The 20,755-nt window shown below is 33.8% G+C and overlaps 2 protein-coding genes across 3 annotated transcripts in view; one reads left to right on the forward strand and one right to left on the reverse strand.

Moving 5' to 3' along the window:
- Positions 1–477: 477 nt before the first annotated feature.
- LOC123541559 (uncharacterized) lies at positions 478–13,320 on the reverse strand. The gene is made up of 4 exons (XM_045327119.2): positions 13,189–13,320; positions 8,200–8,312; positions 7,770–7,873; positions 478–2,126 (listed from the first exon to the last, which is right to left on the reverse strand). The coding sequence occupies exons 1-4, from the start codon at positions 13,230–13,232 to the stop codon at positions 1,044–1,046; spliced, it is 1,344 nt and encodes a 447-aa protein (XP_045183054.2). The 5' UTR covers positions 13,233–13,320; the 3' UTR covers positions 478–1,043.
- A 6,862-nt stretch (positions 13,321–20,182) lies between these two features.
- The window catches only part of LOC123541298 (structural maintenance of chromosomes flexible hinge domain-containing protein 1-like), a 111,053-nt gene continuing 110,480 nt past the window's right edge, over positions 20,183–20,755 (forward strand). For both annotated transcript variants that reach the window (XM_053527364.1, XM_053527365.1), the window contains exon 1: positions 20,183–20,329. In XM_053527364.1, coding sequence (XP_053383339.1) covers positions 20,183–20,329 — 147 coding nt within the window. The remainder of the gene's footprint in view (positions 20,330–20,755) is intronic.

The following is a 20,755-nucleotide window of genomic DNA, read 5'->3' on the forward strand; positions in this document are numbered from 1 at the left end:
ATAAATAACTAAACATTTATGTGGATGTATTAATCGTTACAACGATTTTGAAATAATGAAGAAAATTTATACTCTTCATACATATTTACTAGTATTTAACACTTATTTTTCAATCAGGTTTCAAATTTTTCAATGTTCTATATACATTCTATGCCAATCTTGGCGGAAATGAACATGTTGAAAAATTTTACCCAAAACTGTGGGCCAATCATTTGCTCTACAAAGCAGTTTAAATCTGAGTGTTGCGTCATTTGCCGCTGTGAAAGTAGAAAAATAAATAATGGTGGCGATCACACAAAACTGCGAGCTATGAGGGAAGAAGAAGAACAATATGTATTGATTCTTCATAAGGTTTATTTTAAATTATGTATAAGTACATAGGATATCATTAAAATGATGAAAAATTCATTTCTTATCACATAACGCTAAATTAGCAACAAAAAATATTGCATAACAAAATGTTTATTGAGCAATACATGCAATAATATGAAGTATTTTAATTGCAATTCTAAGTAAAAGGACTATGAAATATGTGTAGATGAAAAAATGATGACATCAAACCTGAACCAGTTATGTAAACTGATTTGTAGGCTAATTAATCACTCTTTATTGATTTTCGGATATGAATAGGTATTTGAGTGCATAATTGTTTTGTACTTTTTTAACAAAGTTTTTACATATAACAGAAATATTGAAGTATACTTTCATTAATTATATATACGGAGGAGTGTCAGTCATGTTTAACACGAGGGTTGGCTCATGAGGTCTGGAGAAGTATCATTTATGCAGGTTGTGAATTACAATTACTTATTTTTATCCCAAATATTTCATGAAGCCTTAATACATTTTACAGTAACATTTTCAATGAAGTGGTTTAACAAACACAGCGTGTTTCATGCCTATTGTATTTTTTCAGTTTTAATGGCAAAGTGTCACTTCAGAACAGGCAATCAACATACATGTGTGAATGTTTATGTACTAACATGCCTTAACTACACTTAACAGCTACCTTGAAAGAACCGTACATTGTTTTATCAAGTAGATTAAAGACCTTGAAAGTAATCATGGAACTTTTGGTTTACATCAGAATTAACTGGTCTGTCAAAAAGATAGACCGGTTGATCGTCATAATCGAATATTAGAAAATCGTGCTTTAACACTTTCTTCAATTTGATCATTAATTCAAACGGAACTGTTCCATAGGCCTGTTCAAGTGCTTCTTGGCGCTGTGCTTTTAGTTCATCTATGTTACTTTTACTTGCATACATTGCCGATTGAAATGATCTTGTGAATGTCGCTTTATCTATTTCTTCAGAATCATCTTTGAAATATGGAATTTCATAATACTTCGATATCTTCCCTTTAATCTGAGAACTTGACCAGAATCTCTGAAGCAGTTTAAAATGTGAAATGGAAGATTTATACTTGTTATACATTTTGTACAACTTTTGAATCCAACCCAAAGAAAGTCTGTAATTCACTTCTAATTCTACTTCCTTCACTGGAACGGTGTCATTATGAACTAGTCCTTTTTTGATCCATTCACTTACTAACATCTCAAAATTTTCTGACAAAGTTTCTACTTTCCCAATGAAATCGTATGTTGTGTCGCAAGGGTTACATAATGTATATATTGGAGCTAGATTTCTGTATGTTAGGTTATGTAAATCATGCAATACAACTACGTATTTGACTAATTCAGCAAATGTAACATCATGTCCTAAAGCTTTACTCGTAGAAGTTGCATTCTGGCGAACTTTGTGTATTACATCAGATCCTATAAGGTCCCAATAATCACTTGGTAGGAAGAAATATGTTTCGTATACGGAAAATAATCTTGAATACGGTTCTTTTACGAACATGAATGAATATGTATGGCTATGTGAGCTTTTGTTAGTAAAAACTTTACATTCATTCGTTACCAGTTTTGAAGTAACGTGACCGTGTCCCTGGTTAAAGAAGTAATGTTCTAGTATTTTATGAATGAAAGTTGATGCACCTTTTGGTATATCACAATAGCAAATAGCATCTCTCTCCTTAAATAGTAAGTTGACTTTTGTAGAAGGTCTACTGCAAATTTCTCGCACATGTTGCATTCTCTCTTTGACATTAAGCTTGTGTTTTCCCTACAAAATCAAAATGAAACCAGTACAAGAGATGCATTAGATATAAGCTAAATATTCAAGAGCGTGATGACAACTAACGTATTGTATATTTAAGATGTTGTTCAGCAGTAAAGCAAAGGATTTCAGAAATAGCTTTTAATTGTAAAGATTGATGCCTTTTCAATGTCATTTGTTTAGATCTTGTTTTCATCTTTGATACCTTTTTTCATTATTGTTCATTTGTGTAGACTAGTGATGTTGTTTTCAATACTGACGATGTATCGTAATAAACATCTTATAACCTTCACATATTTGATAAAAAATAGCATGTCGTCAATAAAACATATGAAATTAAAACATATCTGTTTCGGAATGGACTCATACACTGACACTAGGTCCATGTTTATGAGGACTGATTCGCGTTTATGCTGTTTTTTGGGGTTTTTTTTTTGTAACTTTTACTTGATGTTTAGCGCGTGCAAAGTGTGTGAAAACCAAACTCAACCAAAGTACTTACATACACACACACACGCGCGCGCGCACACACATACACACGCAAGCATGCACACACCCACACGCATATATTATTCAGGTTAGAGTTAGGATTAACATAGGATTAATAATGTATATTCAATGCGTGATGAAACGTATTATTACATACTCATTTAAAACCTCCGTTAAGTTTCAATGGTTTAATTTGTTTGATGTATATCAGATTTGCAAATTAATCTTGGGTTATTTTACGATTTAGATAAGAAAATATGCACTGTGGGGAACCCACGTGACCAGAAGGTAAGGTACGGGGCTAAATTTGTAAACAAATTGGCTCACTTTAGGTAACATTTTTGGTCATAACTTTGTTAATACTAGATGAAATTTCATGAAATAATGACAAACGCCTTCCTCTTTAAAAGGTAAACTCTCAATGCTGGCAAGAAACCAGATTTATTTGATACTTTTTGCAAAAAGTGAAACGGCGTATTTCGCCGGTCACAAAATGTTACGCTATATGGCACGGATCATTTCACTTAAAAATGGTCTAAATGATTTGCAAATTATCTTCAGGCTACAATTCGTTAATTTCTAAGCAGTCCCTCCTAATGTTAGACTAATGAGTGATTTTTGTCCGGATAACATCAATGCTTTTCACAATGAACCGCCTCGGTAGCCTAGTGGTAGAGCGTCCGCTTCGAGTGCGGGCGGTCGTGAGTTCGATCCCCGGCCGCGTCATACCAAAAGACGTAAAAAATGGTACTAGTAGCTTCCTCGCTTGGCGCTCAGCATTAAGAGGATAGTGCTAGGACTGGTCAGCCCGGTGTCAGTATAATGTGACTGGGTGGGGTATCATGCCACGTGTCTAAGGCGTGATATTCCATTGAGGCAGCACTATAAAGTTGGGCATTGTGCTCACTGCTACAAGTAGACACCGTCGTTTATATGACTGAAAATTTTTTGAAAAAGACGTTAAACCCGAACACACAACACACACAACACACAATGACTTGCTGAAAACAAAAGCGCTATGGTCCGGAGCACTACTAGAAGATGCTCTTGTACGGAGCAATTTTTCAACACTTCACCTTCTTTGAAGATCTGTCTAGTTTTTACCTACTGCACGTCATTATTAGTTTTCAAAATCATGCGACTTGACAAAAAATAAGAAGTATTATGTCTGTTGTTTTCATTTTCAGGTTTATAGATCAGGAGCTGATCGAAGGTCGTCAAAATATAAATGCCTATGACGCCGCCAACAGATGACTCCTAATAAACCAGACTTGTTGCCAATTATATACACGATTAAATTTTAAGTCGTTTTGAACATACCGCCAAAACACCTGTAATAGAAAGTTTAACAGTCGCACATGAACATTTTCTTCGGATTTACGACAGATGTCATTAAAAAGTGCTCAAAATGTATCGAAACTCAACAAAAGAAAGCACGAATTGCCGTCTGTAAGTCTTGTTAATTGGGCACAATGTGACTTTGCTCAAAAGAAAAAGAATTATGTGATATTTTAGTCCATCCTGTTCCTAGAAATCCCGTCGAAGCAGAAAGGACATTCTTTTTAGTGCTTCTTCTTAGAAGGAAAACAACAGCTTTAATGATATCTTGAACTATGATTTCCGTGTATCGCTTGATATTAGCTATAAAAATGAAACGGTCGACAGTATTTATAATATATTACAAAAAAAGCAAACTCCCAGTCCGTTGAGGGAAAATGACTTGAGATTCAGATATCTTGAATTTCTTACAGTTAGAAATGTCCTCTGGACAATACAATATTTATGCCTTCTTCAGACGTTATGTAATGGAATGGTTTACAGAACAATAGTAACAAAAGTGACATGCATTTTGCTAAGTAAAATAAACTAAGTTAGGCTTTCGACAGTTAATTAAGTGGCGCTTCAATCATTTATCGATGTTTCAAGAACGGCAGTCAGCTATTTGAAGGTCAGATGTCTTTTTTAATTACTGGAAACAGGAAGAGTAAAACCTGCTGCTTTTCAAGAATTTAAACTGAAATATGGTTTCCAGTTTTCCGGAATTACTTTTCCACAGATTTTCATTACAAATAAACAGGAATCTTATTGGATGTAAACTAGACAAAACAACAAAATGAATTGATCCTATAGGTAATTATATCATTTAGAAAAAAGGATCATGATGGTTTACTGTTAATATTAATCTGAAGTCCTCAGCTATATAGCTTAAGGTATCATCTAAATAACTACTGTAAAATCATTTAATTTCCTGGGTATGAAATTGCGTGGTTTTTGTAAAAACGGCAATTTCGTTGGGATATGAATTCGTGGATTTCATCTTTTGAACATAAAATGAATGGGAATTTTACTTGTTCGTTGGGATTAAATTTCGTTGATTGACTCAACCACGAAATCCTCGAAATTTAGTCCACCACGAATAATAATGATTTCACAGTATTGCAGTTCCGAAAACGTTCAAGGCTCATAAAGCAAAGCAGCTTTAGAAAAAATATAAATGAGATGAGGTATAGATATTGAGAGATTCGGGAACCTTTTTTCAGGACATTTCCGGGTGTTGTTACTGTACAATATTTTGCGCATTTAACGATCTCTTACTTACTGATTCTCTTTTTTTGTTATTTAGTCAATGTAAGCCACTTACCGTATACAATATATATAAAAAAGGAAAAACGTTGTCCGTAGGTAAAAAGGTTAGATAAAATATGTATTTTTGTACATTTTTAGTATATTACACGAGGAATCTTCTCAGAAATGAAAAAAAGTATTTCATGCAAATTTTGAATTTTAAATACTAATTTGTATTAGTCATGTTATAGCATATTTGCAGAAGTAAAAATATAAGAAAATTGGTAAGTAAATTTAGTTTGTCATGAAATTTAATTCATAGTTAGCTTATATTCTTGATTTTATCATCTGGACACCAATTTCTAAAAGGTCAATGCATTTATCTTTTCTTTACCTTAAACACGAACATGTTGACATATCCTACTGAAATTGACTGTGTAAATATTGAACAACAACAACAACAACAATTACTTTTATTTAAGTCAGGTCACATAATGTAACAGTATGAAGTAGACATGTGTAATTTGTTTCAAAATCTGTCTGGGGAAAAATCTAGACAATGTCCTTAAAACCTACATGAATGCTCATGTCACATGGATTATCTTAAAATCGAGTCTTTTCGATTTGGAAACATAATTGTAGGCCAGTCAAAGCCATATCCAAACTGACAATTAACACACTCTTTCGACCGATTTCCACTGCATTCTGCGTTGAGTTTATCTAACGAACAGAGAAAAAAGGTCAACTTGTAACGACTACTTTGCCTGACTGTTTAGAATGCTTTAGATGGAGCTAAAACTCTATCCTAAAGTCCTTTTCTAGAATTGAAAATACATGTACGCGATTTTACGACTATTTAGTTGGCACCAAGCATTTATAGACAAACGGTGTATGGCCTACACTGTTAGAGGGGAAATTTTATTATACCAGCCACAAAACGATTAATGGTACTATTAAATAGAGGCAGATCTTACTGTTCTTTTATCTCCACAACTCGAGTTAGTAAATACTTTATCTGGTCTCAATGCTTCATTAAATATATCGGAAGGTTATATTTCCTGCTAGATTTAGAGCCATATAGTTCAAATATACTAACCATTTCAGAAATATGTATATAGATTCTTTTTAATACAGGTATACATACAACTCTATACAAAATATAAACTTGCCAACCTGTAATTTTTTTCTCTTTGTAGATGGAAAAAAAAGGCAAGTATGGATGTGTTCAAACTCTTGGCTAATTTCCTGCTGGTAAGAAGCCATATTAATTTGGTACTTTTTGCAAAAAGTGCAACGGCGTATTTCGTTGGCTACAAATGTTGTGCTAAATCATTTGGCGTGTTTAGATTTTTAGGAAAGCAGAATTTCTTCTAAAAAGGTGAAGTGTTGAAATCTGCTCCGCACCAGAGCATCTTCAAGAAGTGCTTCGGACCATAGCGCTTTTGTTTTTAGCGAGTCACGGCGAGAATCACCAATATTATCCTAAAGAATTTCTATTGTCAGTTTATAATCTGGAGGGCTTCTTAGAAACTAATTAATTGTAGCCTGGAGATGATTTGCCAATCATTCAGACAATTTTTAAGTGAAATGCTCCGTGCCATAGCACAACATTTTGTGACTAGCGAAATACGCCGTTGCACTTTTTGCAAAAAGTATTAAATTAGTCTGGCGGCTTCTTATCAGCATCGAGAGTTTATCTTTTAAAGAGGAAGGCGTTCGTCTTTATTTATGAAATTCCGTTGAGTATTAACCATGTTATGACCAAAAATAATGTCTGAAGTGAGCCGATTTGTTTACAAATTTAGCTCCGAACTGATATGGTTATCTCAGTTATAAAAAACTTTTTGACGAATCAAATGATCAAAACGTTCGTGTTTTATATGTATCTTGTTTTCTATGTCTAATAACTAAATAAACATTATTGAGGAAACGATCCAGTAATAGCCGTCTGGATTCTTTTATTTAGTGCACATGAGTAATTAAAAATCTTTCTGCAGTACATGTTGATGCAGCAGATGGACAACATGCACGCACGATGCTTGTGTTAAATAAAATATCTTTGCACCAATGGGTACAAAAAGAGCAACCCGTGAACAACAGCAGAATTAATTGAAATACAAATATACACAAACATAAATTTTTACAGTAAGAATAAAATATCATGTTAACCTAATTGTTAAATGCTGATTTTCGAAGCCGAGCAGAATCAATTTAATTGTAAGTATACACACTGTTTTATTTTACAATCAGAATGAACGCTAAACGCTGATATTCGAAGCCGCGCTTAGTTGATGACTCTACGTAATCAGAAACGACCATCAGCAAAAATACCGCATTTGATATAAGCTACAATTTGTGATCTAAGGTAGTGGACTTGCAATAGCAGTCTGTAATTTCTATGCGATTATGTGTTCCTTTATGGCGTTTCAGCATTATTCGGAAGATTATGAAGCTCATTCTAGAGCCAGGCCTTCCGTTCATACCAAGGTAATCGAACAAAAATATCCGATTGCCACTATTGGTCCACTACCATAAGTTTTTAAAATGTTTTTAGAGTGTAACGATATCAAATTTACTATTATAAATGCTGTTTACCATTTCCGTCACATTAGCGTTAGTATCAAGGACCGATGAGTCTTTCTCCCTGGCGCACTGCTTTCCCGTGTTGAGTTTGGTATGAAAGCTACCATAGCCACAATCTGATAATTAATCGAAGATGTGAGTTATTCAAGTTTTTCTATAAAAACGGACGATCAATTATTTTCACCAATTTCATTCATTTTTTTTTTTGTTTGTTTCTTTTTTAAGACTCAGAAGACCGCCTTGGTACCCTAATGGTAGAGCCCTCGCTTCGAGTACGGGTGGTCATTGGTTCCCTCCATGGTCGCATAATACCAAAGACGTAAAAACAGTACTAGTAGCTTCCAAGCGCAAGATTAAAGTATCATATACGTGGTAAATATATGAAAGAAAATTTTGTACATGTAAAATATTGTTATACAGTTTAATAGACAAATAAAGATACCTGACAAAGTGCGAATCAACAAAACGACAACAAGAAATGCAAACGACATGAAGATTAATCCATACAAACATCCCGGCGTAGAAATATGTCGCTTTTTAGGGTATAGATTTGTACTGCAAAAAAAAATGATTAATTATTTTTACCTAGAATGTCGTCAGCTGACACAATAACAAATATACACGTTTTTGTATATATCGTGCATTAACGGCTGCTTGTTGTATCGATCTCGGTCAACCACATTGCAGACGTTAAAGAGGCACCACAAAATTCTTTTGTGTTTCCATGATGGTAATTACAGATGATTTGCATGAAAAAATGTGAGAGATATAAGTATCTATTAACAAATTTACTGTGAGATATTTAAGGCCAAAACAATGTGTTTAATGTCTAAATATTGTTTTGGATGAACGTAGCATTAAGAACAGTATTTGATATTTTAAACCAAGTTTAGATAAATATTTGTTTCTACATGGCAAGATAATTATATATCAGTGTTTTAATCCTATACTTAAAAGCGATTGACTGAATAAGTTTGTAGATGAAGATGTGAAAACATATTAATTCATGGAGGGCCTATATTATCCGCTGTCATAAGTAATATAGCTGTATTATTGGAATGATTATCATGAAGTTCTTGTGGGAGAAAAAAGTAGGTCACTAGGTCGAGCTTGGTCTTTAATACACAAAATAAACGTGTATTGCCGCTATTTTTGCATAAAAGCATGTTGTTGTTGTTGGATTTAACGTCGCACCGACACATGATAGGTCATATGGCGACTTTCCAGCTTTAATGGTGGAGGAAGACCCAAGGTGCCCCTCCGTGCATTATTTCATCACGAGCGGGCACCTGGGTAGAACAATCGACCTTCCGTAAGCCAGCTGGATGGCTTCCTCACATGAAGAATTCAACGCCCCGAGTGAGGCTCGAACCCACATCGATGAGGGGCAAATGATTTGAAGTCAGCGACCTTAACCACTCGGCCACGGAGGCCCCTGCATGACATGAAGACTAAACGTATTGTTTTCATAGGTGAAGACTTTATGATTCCGACTCAAGTTTTAACTAACATTTTGTTGTTCTTTGAAAAGGTCAACATGTTTTAAATATCCATAACCTGGGGCAAACAAAATAAACAACACTACCCTACCAAAATCAGGTATTCGAGAAACGATTATTTTCTTTTCTCGTTATTACAAACATGACATTAACCATATTTTTGCATATCACTTAGACATTTATTAAACAGGAACACAAGTTAAGGAATAATAATTTTATCTGTACAACGTGGTGATTAGCTTCCAAAATTTATATGAATTGCGTTGCATCTGTGACATATTAAATAAAAGCATATCGATTGTACCTTTCAAAATCGTTAATATGATTCCTAAAAATAAACAATCGTACAAATTACATGCATTTTAATACATTCACGGTTATCGGCTAACCCAATGCGAAAGAGACTAAACAGGGGAAGTAAGCGAGCGCAAGAAATATCAAAAATAAAATTCAGGTACTAACAGCACATGAAATACCTTGTTAATAAATGTTTTATGCAAGAATATTTTTGCAATTCCTGAGTTATACAATGGCTAAAATGAAATGAAAAACATTTATATCAAGAGGTGTACAGTAAAAGATAATTCTACAGCAACTTCCATGCAAACTCCTAATATTTTTTTCAGTCCAGAGAAATAAACAATTAAAAGAGATTCACAAAATGCAATATTTTAATATAGCAATGATGCTTCTCAAATGACGGTAAATGAGTTGTGCCTCCCGAAACCATTAACAGAAATCGTTTATCATCCTTTTATTTTAGAAACATGTTTCAAGATGGCCAATATAAAACTTCTGTCAGGTTGTAAAATATATAAGAAGATACATTGGAACATTGGAAGCATTGCACGCAAGCAAAAGTATTGTTCATGTTTTTGTTTTTGTTGTTCTTTCATTTGTTTGTTTTTCTTGTTTTTTAATCTTTTGGAGGGTGGGTGTGGTGGTGTGGGTGGGGCAATGTTTCGGTCATGTAACGGTGGGCACTTAAATTCTGTACCAGTACTAACCTGTTCTCCTCAAGTAATTTCTCCAAATCGAATGTATGATGTCAGTTTAGTGATATACATAATTTGTTGCCTAATTGACTTGAAATAAATATACAATGCGTGATGACGTCATACTCTGTAAACGAGTTTGGTCACTGTAATTCTTAAAATAGTAAAGACAGCTTCTTTTTATTTTTAACATTGGTTTAAACAGTATTTATTTCTAAAACTACACATATAACAAGATATATGAAATTTGTACTTGAATGGATTAGAAATAAAATTTGTAAGAAGAAAAAGTAGAAAAGAAGTTTACAAAAACTTGTATGAACTCTTCTCCATTAGGAATATATTTACAAAAATACAAAGTTGATTTAGCTACATGCAGATAAAGTATGAATGTAAAATTGTACATGATGGTGATATTTCGAAAAGATGAAATAAGTAAATGTTGCACATTTGAAAGGTAAAAGAAAGTGTTTCATAAATATTTTGTAACCTAAATTTTGATTTTTTTCCGTGTTGTTATCTCCTTTATTTTTTAAATGTATTTTTGTAACGGTCGCTTAAGCATAGCTTGTAAGTTTAAAACCAATCTCTGGCAACTGTGTCAATGACTCGACTCTTTGGCTCACTGGTAAAAGCATTGGCCTTCCACCCATGCGACCGCGTTTCGAATCCCCGCCTCAGGCACTTGGGATTTTTCATCATAATATTATATCCTCTTCAATTTCTTTTACGCTCTTAAGTCGTAAGGTTGTACTCCTTTATTGATTCAACGACCCATACATTCGTATCCGTTCAACGTCATTTAAATTTTTCATTTGTAACAATGTACAGTCAGTCCTAGAAATTTTGAATCTATTATTTAATTGCACACATTGAAATATTCGAGAGCTGTCCTGTGTTGACTTATTTTCACAATATTCTTTTAAAACGTTAGTGACATGTCTAAAACAGTTCACCTCTGTTTGAAAACTGTCACCTTCTTTGTGTATTTGCCGGTTAAGGCGTTTTACTGCAAATTCATATAACGCATTATCTAGATATAAAAAGTCTTTTATATTCATCTTGTCTGCTTCTGTTAAAGTATTTCGTTTACTAAAACTTTTAGTTACATGTTTTCTGATGAACAAAATATCCCTGATGCTCCAGTTCAGAAGCCGTTTTATCAGCACTAATGATTCTTCAAACTGTTCGTTTATTATTATAACCTTAAAGTCGTTATCCAACTGCTGAATATATTTGTAAATCTCATTTTTGGATTCATTTTTCAAATAACCCGGAAATAGGCGCATCGGAAAACCAAAGTCAACTGCCATTCGATTATTGGTCATTGACAATCTGGGGTCATTTGGTTCATACTTAAGTGGATTCTCTGAATATGTAGACAGAGGGGTTGGTCCCTGAAGCTCAAGAATGTATGGAGGCTCGTAGAAATGTATGGCAGACTGGAAACGAAGAAGAGGCTCTCTTACAACTCCTATATAAACAGCGTCAGACGGAAGTATTGCTTTGAAAGCGTCCGCCTGATATATCACGTGACAACACAATATATCATAGGAATGAAAGTTTGGCGGTGGTAAAATGTTTTTGTTAGTCAAAGTGTGTACTTCACTTATTACACCCCTTGTCCGTGTCTCCCGAAGGTTTGGTAGAACAAATGTCAGATTCCTTTCGTGTCCAAATTTAAGGAATATTTGCTTTAGCGTTCCGCTTCCAGTTCTATGTACTTTGAGAAATGCTATGTGTCGAATCTCGTTTTTCTTCATGTAGGTCCCAATATTTCTGATGTGTCCAGATGCAAACAGAGAATTCCGCTTATCGCCAGTCTTCTTCATGCTTTTGTATTCAAAGTATTTCCTCATACCAATCGTATCGTTATTGGTTATGAGAAAATATGTAACGGTCCCAACAAACATGAAGAAACATATCTTTTGTCTGTAAAAAAAAACGGCAACACGACATATTACAAGTTAGTCCAACCCGTTGCGTAATTATCACTTTCATTTCATTTCAATTTGATATTACTGTGGACGGACCGTAAGGGGAGGTAACTAGAGGCACGGATTAGGACTAGTCAGTACAAGTGATCTGTTTCTTCATATTTAAACTTAGTCAGGAGATTTACGATCGATTGTTTGAACTATATTAAGGCTTTATTTTTTAGCATTTTAATTTTTGGGCATTTTAATAGATAATTATACAAAGTTTTAAAAAAAATGTTAGGTTAACGCGAACATTGATATTTTGCTTTTATAGAATAATGTGTAAGAGGCGCTTCATTACACTGTTTATTACATTTTTAGAAAAATGATGTTTTCCTTTCGAGAATCTTTTTGTTGCGAATTAGTGATTTAAGGTTTCCATGGATACTTTTGGTAACAGATTTGATTTAAAGCAAGACATTTTTGTTTCAGAAACGGTTTTGTTATATTCGAATTAAGTGTTGTAGATCCCAAGATTATTTTGATATGCTTAAGATTTTTTATTTGATTTCACAAGCTTAAGAAAGTGTTTTTGAATACCTTATAGATTGAATTGAAAATGTGGTACTTTGTATCTTTAAAAACCATGAAAAATGAATAAAATAGTACAAAATTACTCTGGTGTAACGGCATAAAGATAGCGGACCCGTAATGACGCTCGGCAATTTCAGGGTAATTACGTATTCTTGTTAGACCGAATTCGGCATGCTTCGGACGAAAAAATAGCTCAACATGGAACATGGCTTTCCGTAAAAACCGGAGATTCAGTTCGCAATAGCTTTACGTAGATTACGTAATTTGCCAATTGTCATTATATGTCCACTACTTTAATGACGGTTACACATCTCGGACCAAGGTAGAAATTAGAGAAAAAATCAATGAAATAATACTTGAGTATTTTTTTAAGCTCCTAATATTTATATTCTTGAATACTGGGAAATGTATCAAAAGCACTAACCTTATTGCTCCTGGAAAAGGAAATACAAAATATTGTAAAACCATCCTCTGAAACGTAATTCTGCAAACGAAGCAAACAAGACTCGTTTATATTTTAACCTATTTGCATAATTACATTAAAAAAATGTGAAACAGATGTTACACATAACACCGTGAAGCTAATTGTTTTCTTTGAGAAAGGAATTCGATTGAACGATATAGTTTAATCATGGGAAAAAGAGATCAATATAATTGCATTGTTGTTTACTAATCCTACCAGGTGTTCTGTATTACAAAAGTGCTTCTATTGTGACATTTTGATACAAGCAAAACTGTATTATCTGCACTGTTAGTTACGTACTGGTACTTCATTTTATTATTGGTTTGTTGAAAGTTAATTTTTTACCATGTGTAAGTTGACAGAATCATAGGAACCATAATTTGAGGGGTAAATCAAACACAAATGAATAAATCCTAAATGTATTAGTTGTGCAAAAAGGTATGATATTGTGGCTAAAACAGTTTTCATTTTCCATTCGATTGTGTAATTACAACGAAGTAAACTAATAGATATCTTTGCTTATAAGTACTAGCCCAAGACAAGAGTTGTCATTCTTGGTGGATCACAACTTTAGATTAAAAATTAAAACTTCTGTTATTGATATTAACAAAACTATCATAAACTTCACATTTATGAAATTATTTTTGGTTATTTCAAGGACTTGGAAATCAATTTCTAGACTTTGTTTAATGTATTACTATCATTGAAAATTTTAGGGTCTATCTCTATATAGTTGATGAGCCGTATGGTTGGTAACTCGGTTTCTATTGACCCAGCTTTGCTTTTCCATTGATTTGTATTGGAAAAACATTATTATCTGTGAAAAATTGAGTAACAGTTGTTCTTGTTGTTTCATATTAACAGGTGTCATTTTAAGAAATTTAAATCGACAGTTTTCACTCCCATGGTCTTACTCTGTTATTGCATCCAAAAAGCAAATGAACTTATCTCCTTGCAGCATCTATTGCATATTGTTACATTGTATTACATTTGGGGATTAACCCGCCCGCTTAACTCAGTAGGGAGAGCGTTCGTCTACGGATCGCGGGGTCGCGAGTTCGATCCCCGGGCGGGGCGTATGTTCTCCGTGACAATTTGATAGAAGACATCGTGTCTGAAATCATTCGTCCTCCACCTCTGATAATTCATGTGGGGAAGTTGGCAGTTACTTGCGGAGAACAAGTTTGTACTGGTACAGAATCCAGGAACACTGGTTAGGTTAACTAGTGTATTCAGAACGGGGGATCCCGTGCGATCGGAAAAAGATAAATGGCGACTTATACCAAACTGTTAAACCATGTCTTAAAGTCACAAAAAGACATGTCGCCAGTCCGAGTTCCGCGACTGGACCGATCTATGACGTAATCAAAATGGCGGCCAAGTTAGAAAATATAACATTGCGTAATTCATGATCTATTTACGTTACACAGCAAAACTGCATCTTATTATTTGAGTTTTCCATCCTAGAATACTTGTTGTCAGTGTAATAACAATACTGAAGTATATAAACAATTAAATAATGTGAAATGATAAATATATATCTTACCCCACCCACTTTATTTCAACAGATCATTTTCTTGTTGAATATGTTTGTTTGGTATATGCTATACCATCAAAATACACAATCTTATCATATACCAATGGTGTTGTAGCTGTTTATGTGTGCTTTATGTCTCTGCTACAAATGAACACTGTACCAATTTGCTGGCCCACCATTAGTATCGCGTTGAACTCCACAGTGATTTTATACATTCGCACTTAATAAAATGCAATGATTAGAATTCCTACTTTTCTTCTAACGTTTCTTTCCCGATAGATATGTTTTATTTTGATAGAAGCCTTTCAAAAGTATGGATTAATAGTTTCCATTGGATCTCAAAACCTTATTGAACAATAATGGAGTCTTTAAACAATAAACTTTCCATAGTCCATAGTTTGGAATTTTACCTTCATGTCGGTCATTTTAGCCCAGTCTGTGGCAAGCAATTTTTGACCAGGAAACTTTACATGATGAGTATCACGACTGAATGATGAAACATTTGCCATCGTCAGGAATTCTCATAACTCTTGAAACTTCTGTGATAACTTCATTAATTGCCAGACTGGCACAACATTTTAATAACATTTTTGGAGAATTTTCATAACAGTTCTACGACAGAATTCTTGCTATCAAAAGTGTCTTTCTTGAAATCACAATTGTCAACGGCGACTATTCACAAAGTTTCTTGGAATATAGGCAAACTAATTAGAGAACGGTTGCCGTATATTATTGTTAGCTGTCTGATGCTAATGGGCAAAGAGTAGTCTACTTAGATACATAACCCGTGTAAGAAGTATTTTAGTTCTATACTTCTTGGTGCTTAAAGTATAATACATCGGCGTTATTAGTTATAACCAAGAATAGTTGCAGTAGGTTTGTGGATGTATACGTATATGTAAGGGTCGAGCACATAAGATTCTGTAACAAGTTGGGAACGTGACTATACTTGACATGTTCAAACGATGAAATAACTGTTCCGTGAACAAAATATTTTACAGTATTGTGTTAAAGAGAAGGAATGCTTTTGTGTATATGTTGTTGTATCAGTTTTCTAAGTTGTCAGATTTTATTACACTGTGTTTCACAGAGATTTTCAAGGAGGTCAGTCTCAGGTAGTGACCATTTGTTTGAGCTGTACTCAGCTTCGAGTTTTCTGCAACACAGCTTGAGAATACGGCATTATCTCTCTTTTCTTGACAATATACACCCCTACATTGAACTTATTTTCCACTCCATTTTATATTCTGTTTTTGGTAACATCAAATACGTTTAAAGGATCATATTCAGTAGCTGATAAGATACAAATAACTGAAATCTTATTTTTGTTTATTGGCTTAATTTAATGCGAAATTTAGCCACAAATGACATTTCGGTTTTAGGTAAAATATGAACAGAACAGAACAGAACAGAACAGAACAAGATTTATTGATTTAAGCATACAAGCTCATCATCATAACATCAGTATGACAGTCACAATAAATCATGTATAAATCATAAATATAGGTGCATGTAATAAATAATAAAATATGTAAACTAATGGACCGTCGGGGACTGGGCGGGGACAGTGCCGATGTCGGTATTGGATCTGTTACTGTGATTGTGGTATCACCTAGATGAGTTGGAGTATTTCCATTATTTTGCCATGTGGCTGGCTCTCAGAACCAGTAGGCGATGGATGGAAAGGAAGGTGACGCCTTAGATCTCTGCTAGTTCGAGAATGTGACATTATTCCTGGGCCTGTAGGAGTTTGTGGAACCTCTGGTATCATAGTACTAGTAGCAGGGGTTGAAGTATGGTTGGCTGGCACTGGAGATTGGGTTTGCACAGCTGACAACAGTTGGTGTACTGGGTGTAACAGTTCCAGGGGAGGGACAAGGTGGCTTGTTGATGTTGATATCAGATTCAGTTGTGAGTCGTTTCGACGGTAATTGTACGGAAGTATATTTGCGCAGGAATTTACGGTTCCGTATGGTGACACGTCTCTACCCATCAACACGCACTGCATATTGGTCATATTGCCTTACCTCTATGACTACTCCAGTCTTATCCCACTTAAGAGGGTGGGGCCAACTTGATTCTGGATGCGAACATAGTCACCTATTCAAGGGGTAACAAGCGTTTAGTATGTTCGCTAAGTCGTTCAGCACATCTCATATGTCTGTTTCTCAGTGCTTCTTTGCGAGCCATAGCTGTAGATCGCCAACTAATCGCCTGTGCAGATTTTTTTTCTCTTTTTGATTAACAAGCAGTGGTATAAAACGATAAGATACATTTAGACTCTATAGCAGATTTTTTACATTGATGTCGAAGATAAATGAGAACAACTTCTCCTTGGTCCAGTTTACAGTTTATTCAGAGTACCATCACAATCTTCAACATCTGCGAATATATATAAATGTAGCATGTCAAACTAAAGTCTTCTTTCATCAAGGGACAGTACCCTGTATTTACCGTTGATAAGAAGAATTAGATTTGCGAGTTTCTTCCCTTATCTACCCGTTTGGTAACATAACGTATCTTATCACCTAGCCTGAGATTCAGTCGGTGATATTTTTTGCTTTGTCATAACATACGTGCTATCTAATGTGTATGAGAAAGTTGCTGTTACTGGCACGTTTAGTAACAGTAGAACAGAAACACATGAAAAATCAACAGACTGGAACCCTGGCTACTTTTCACAAATAAACTGTAAAATAATCGATCATCCATAAAAGAAAAGGAAAGACGAAATGGAAGTCCGTATAATTAATGCAAGAATTTTACAGGATAAAATATTTTCATGATCACTTCAAATAATAACCAACCTTATGAAAAGATAGCTATGATGTAATTATGATCACATGAATTGTAATGGTAAAAATATCATTTCACCAGTGATATGTGATTGAAATTTTAATTAAAAACATTTAAATTGTAGAGGTATCCGGATAAGAAAATTTTGATTCAGCAAAAGCTTTTAAAACTCGATTTGTAACATTTAGTGTTAAAATAACATTTTGCTTCAAGGCTTTCTTCCGATTCTATTAAATGAAAGTTCATTTTTGAGTATAGGCTATGAAATTTACTAAGGCAGTCTGGCTTTGTGGAAACTTTAACTTGCAGCAATTAAAACACATGTATTCACAATATGTAACAGTACAGAAAGAAATAAAAATTTAAGACACCGGTCACATAATTTTAAGTACTAAAATTTTAGGTTTATCAGACCACTATCGCGTTTGCATTTGCTTAGTTAATTAAGTATAATATGTTGCGCAACAGAACATCTGGTTGTATTTATCCGTATGGATAGCACACATTGCATGCAGTTGTGTAAACTCGCAATTCTGTGATCAAAAGTATTCAATAATTTCCGAAAAAGTCAACGTTTTAGGATATATTTTTAGGATAGAAATATGATGATTTAATTAAATATCCAGTTCATTTTCTTTCATTTCTTTTCATCATGAAGTTTTTCTTTTTATAGCTGACCCTTATACAGGCGCGGATACCTGCTGTGTTAACATAAGTTTTATCATATTGTCATGCTGACAGCTACTATAATACTTAACACTTTGCTATTAATCAGAAACACATATATTACACCCTTATATGTAATTAGCAAAACAGCCAACATGCTATATGATATTTTACTTTAAAATCAAAATTACTGTAATACTAAAATCTATTTTAAATAAAAAGATATCAAGTTAAAAGATATATCATGTCAAGCCACTGTTCACATTTAGACTTACAATAGTTTTGACAACTATTTGTTCGACTGTATGATAATTACAATTAAACACTCGAATCAATAGAATATTTCATATACTTCCAGTAGTGCTAAATTTATGTGATAGTCCATTATATCATATAGCAATCTGGTAATACATAAAAATTATGTACGTAAAATTAATACAGTCGTATGCTGATATAGCTGTGATTTATTCTGTTATGCACTGATCCGATTCTGATAATTTCAAATAGTAATGGAAGCGAAAAACAGTTTAGAATTATGCTAATTTTGTTTAATTTCTTTACTGAATCTGCACGTTATACTATTTTTATTTCGCACGCACTAATTTTCTGTCAGTCACAGTGAAGCGTGGATGTACAATGTACAAAACTATAAACTGTAATTTTTGACATTTTAAATCTATTATATTCTAAGATCGAATATTTCAATGATACGTGGTTGAGACAATTTACATTTTTTGACTGTAACAATGACACATGACTGACTTTTACCGAAATACATAGTAATTTTTGACACCATTTTCTTTTTTTACATAAAATAAACGATATGTAACGAAAAATGGGATAAAGGCAATATTTTATCTTTTATTTTTAAAACAATCAGCCAAAAAACTTATGCTATACAATCGTATTCCAGCTATGATAATTCTAATATCTTTGCCTCTACTACGGAATACTTCAAGCAAGACCGAGAATCTTATCAGCTAACCGAAATAACTCGGACATTTTGGGCAGAGTGGCTAAAGTGAAATTTTAGCCGTTTTTGAATGCAAATGGAAGCAAGATGCTATTGAATTACTTTATATATTTTTATATCATCATTTTCTTTGTTTGTTATTCTTTCACGTCATAACAGTGATAAAAATTGTTTCAGAAGAGAAACAGTATTAAATGTCCTTTAAAGTAAGCGAAAAACGTGTTTTACTTGCATTTTATATAGGTTATATAGGGAAATACTATGGTTGGTTTCAAATGAAATTGGAAGCAAGAAGAAATAGTGTTACATTAATAAAAAATACACCAGTGGAAAGATAAGAAAATGAACTTTATGGTAGGAACAGTGATAAATTTAAATATCAGAACAGGAAATAAGAATGGTCGAAACAAAATTTAATCCTTCTATATTTCAATGTAAATCTCAGGTCTGTCTGATATCGGAAAGTCTCTGCGGCGGCTGTTCTCGCACCCCGCTGCGGATGGCTTGATAAGACGCCTAAGAAGAAAAAAGTTGGGTATGTATACAAAGCATGATATATAATCCTGTAATAATCATTTAATAGTTGAACCACTCAATTGGAGACAGGCTAGTTTGTTTTTCTATTTTAAATAAAATTATGCTTATCACATCGCTAATTATGTAATTCATTGGGTGCTTTACCATGTGTTTTTATCAGCCGTGAATTTCCAACTTTGAAAATAATGCTGAAAGATTAGAATACAATAAGTTTAGTCAGGAAGTCCTGCTGATCAACACAAAATTAGATCGTTTAATACTTTAAAGTGGAATCAAAGTTAAGTAATCTGGCTCTATATATATATGGTTTCCATATCATTTTAATGTTAATGTTTAAGATTTTATATGAAACAAAGAGGGCACTGAATTAGTATATTGTAACCTACTGGCCAAGCGGTAGCGGATAAATCACGCAAGGTTGTGTTTATTAGTACACCGTCAACAAAATGGCGGCACACAAAGCGGACAGAGCGTCCGAAGAAGCTGACAGCTTTGTTTTTGTGTACGATCGCAGGGAAAAAGACGCTCCTGAGGCTAAAATAACAACAGGAGGGATTACAAGTTTCAAAGCATTCAAAGAGCGTTTAATTAAGGTTATTGTTCCCACATTCTGACACTAAATATGCCATATTTTTTTCAAGTTTTGCAGAAATATTTATTTTTAATTTGTTTTTTGAAAAGCTCAGAAATTACTCTTTTGCATTCAGAGAAATGACTTTGGCATATATCTTTAACAAAAAATGCTATGTATGCACATAATGCGATTTAATTCTTTTCACTGGGTTCGCGTTAAACGAAACAAATTATTTCCGCGAAAATATATGTCGTTTTAGAAGTAACCCGTTTTCGGACAGTTTCATTAGTCAGAAATTTAACGATTGACATGTGACATATTATACTCTTTGTAAAGTATCCATATCTTGATTAAATTAAGACTATTTGATCTACTGAATATCAACTATGCATGGTTTCCTCTGGGTCAATTTCACTTTGTGCCAACAGATTCGCCAATCATGAAA

The sequence above is a fragment of the Mercenaria mercenaria genome, chromosome 16, assembly GCF_021730395.1.
Source record: "Mercenaria mercenaria strain notata chromosome 16, MADL_Memer_1, whole genome shotgun sequence".
NCBI lineage: Eukaryota > Metazoa > Mollusca > Bivalvia > Venerida > Veneridae > Mercenaria > Mercenaria mercenaria.

Excerpts from the sequence above, each read along its gene's own strand:
- LOC123541559 (XM_045327119.2), bottom strand. The coding sequence starts at position 13,232 with ATGGTTTTACAATATTTTGTATTTCCTTTTCCAGGAGCAATAAG. Across the intron at positions 8,313-13,188 it reads CCTTTTCCAGGAGCAATAAG|TACAAATCTATACCCTAAAA; the intron begins GTTAGTGCTTTT and ends TTTTTTTTGCAG. Across the intron at positions 2,127-7,769 it reads ACGCTAATGTGACGGAAATG|GGAAAACACAAGCTTAATGT; the intron begins GTAAACAGCATT and ends TTGATTTTGTAG.